Source organism: Lygodium microphyllum, chromosome 17 (assembly GCF_053477565.2).
Source record: "Lygodium microphyllum isolate KBCC chromosome 17, Lygodium_microphyllum_v1.1.10, whole genome shotgun sequence".
NCBI classification, from domain to species: Eukaryota; Viridiplantae; Streptophyta; class Polypodiopsida; order Schizaeales; family Lygodiaceae; genus Lygodium; species Lygodium microphyllum.
Genome location: NC_141151.1, coordinates 103498990 through 103501321, shown reverse-complemented (window position 1 = coordinate 103501321; position 2332 = coordinate 103498990). Strand labels below are relative to the sequence as shown.

General features: G+C 43.8%; 1 protein-coding gene across 1 annotated transcript; it reads left to right on the top strand.

The window, feature by feature from the left end:
* The first annotated feature begins 685 nt into the window (after positions 1–685).
* Positions 686–2332, top strand: LOC148022214 (uncharacterized). The gene is made up of 2 exons (XM_087696715.1): positions 686–1421; positions 1583–2332. The coding sequence occupies exons 1-2, from the start codon at positions 863–865 to the stop codon at positions 1885–1887; spliced, it is 864 nt and encodes a 287-aa protein (XP_087552841.1). The 5' UTR covers positions 686–862; the 3' UTR covers positions 1888–2332.

The following is a 2332-nucleotide window of genomic DNA, read 5'->3' as shown; positions in this document are numbered from 1 at the left end:
ATTGTTTGGGTGCTTTAATATGTGCTAATTTAGAAGAGCATGTAGCATACTAAAAGTGTTGCCACACGTTTAGTCTCTACTTGCATTTAAAAGTAAAGGTGACTACAAATTTAGTAAATAAGGGACACAAAAGACATGTCACACCTAGCAAACTTGACCTATTTGACTTGTAAAAGGTCTGGCAGGTCTATGTGTGACCGGTCCACTCTAAAAGCTACTAGTTATTTGGATATCATCTCTTTTATATGTGCTCGTCTTCAAAATAATTGCCACTAATTGGTGTATGTTTGTGTGAGGTTAGCCAAGCGACCTCTATATATCGCTCAACGAGTTGCTTGGAAGTTGCAAGAGGCGCGGACAAGGTTTGTTTCTTGAGGACTCATTGCTCTCAACGTCCACACGGGATGGGGACGAAAAAGACTGATTCATGCAAATCGCGTTGGGCAAAGAATCCAGCCTCGAATGATCTAAGCGTGAGTCAGTACGACCCCTTTCGAAGTTGCTTCTTTATTGAAGAATTCCCGGCACGTCCAAGCAGCCGTGCATCTACAGCCTTAATTGGTGGGTTGACGATTAGACCTACAATGATTGCCAGGAGCCCTATTGCGTGAGTGAGAAGTCAATACGATTATTTTTCCTCTCGGCCTTTCCGTGCTGTTTCGTGGGTTCCCTAGGTCAATAAACACACGCACACACGTATACTCTCTCTCTCTCTCTCTCTCTCTCTCTCTCGATCTCAATCCTCCTGCCACAGCGCCTTCCAATCCTTCACAGCTCCTGCAGGGAGTGCCTCCATACGTATTCGTATCATCGTATTCGCTCTCCGCCCTGATCTTGCCTCAAATCGATCTCGACGTCCTTAATGACGGGTCAATCCAAAGCAGCACCCCTCTCTGGCCTCCTCTCTCGAGTATCTTCCACTGACTCCATTTCGAGCATCGGCTCCTTCAACTCTTCCTTATCTAGTTCCACGCAAGACTCCCTGCCCGAATTGTACTACAATCATGCATATGCTTGCTCCTCTGAGCCCTCCATCGCTTCCAGCCCCTCGAGCTACAAAGATGAGGACAATATCGGGAAAGACGAAGATATTGTCGGCAGTACAGATGCCATGGATGCCGTGGATCGTCTGATGGACCAGCTGTGGTTCAATGAGGCGATCATGGTGGACGCGAGCAAGGTGTGGAGGCCCGTGGTGTCATCGATATTATCATGTATCACGCGGGGGGAATCATCGGGGCCCGATAGCAGCACCTTGATAGCGGAGGTCATGCTGTGGAGGCCGTATTCCAATGTGCCGATCAATCCCATAGCCATGGTGAGGCGATGGTTATCAATTGGAGGCCACAATACTGATCATGAACATAAGGAGGAGAACGAGGAGGAGGAGCAAGGGGGCTTGGAAGTGCACCACAAAAAATGTAAGTGTACCATGTCCTATAATTAATTTATTTCACAAAATTAGGATATATTTACAAATAAACTCTAGAATTCAATTTGAATGCATTTATTGCTTTGTAAAAAGGGTTCTGTAATATCGTTTTAATACATGCGATTTGGATGATTTCATGGTTTCCTACAGGTGCGCCCCTTAAGGAGAAGGAAAATAGAGACCTTCAAGAAGTACTTGTGCCGCACTTCTCCAAAACCCATCATGATGAAGATGGAGGTGAAAATATTCATGGGGCTTATAGACAAGGGCAACCAACATCACCACAAAAAGGAAAGAAACAAGGACATCAATCAGAGAGCAACTCCATCGCATCTCATAAGAAGAGGAAAAGGAAGCCACCATGGCAAAAGCACAAAGAACACAATGGATCATTAATCCAATATCCCAATGATTCTCGAGTCACTCTTTCAAGTGAAATTCAAGTACTAACATAGTGTCCACTTAGGACCATACCACAACCTCCTAGACTTTCAAGAAGTCCAAGAACCTTAATTTGAGGTCGTATGGCATGGTCATTTGCCTCCTTACCAAGAATATGGTTACATTTATAAGTGTGAAAGTCTCATTAAGCAGCTAGGCCTAGCTAGTACTCTATTTAAATGCCATACATCCACTAGCTTGGCATTCTCCAATGCAATCCATATACTAACTTGGCATTTTGTAAGTATCACCCTAACCTTCATTCATATCTTGCCTAGGCTTCTACAATCTTGGCCTTAGAAGCAAGGGAAAACAATTGACATACTATCAAAATGTTTGTGTAAATAGATTGTAAATAGCTTAAGGCCATGAGATCTTTGCCTTGGCCTTCTTTTTCATGAGCATGACTTGCTTTTTTACTAGCCTAGTTTTCAAAAAGATGCATTTTCATGTCTCAAG

Excerpts from the sequence above, each read along its gene's own strand:
- LOC148022214 (XM_087696715.1), top strand. The coding sequence starts at position 863 with ATGACGGGTCAATCCAAAGCAGCACCCCTCTCTGGCCTCCTCTCTCGA. Across the intron at positions 1,422-1,582 it reads GGAAGTGCACCACAAAAAAT|GTGCGCCCCTTAAGGAGAAG; the intron begins GTAAGTGTACCA and ends GGTTTCCTACAG.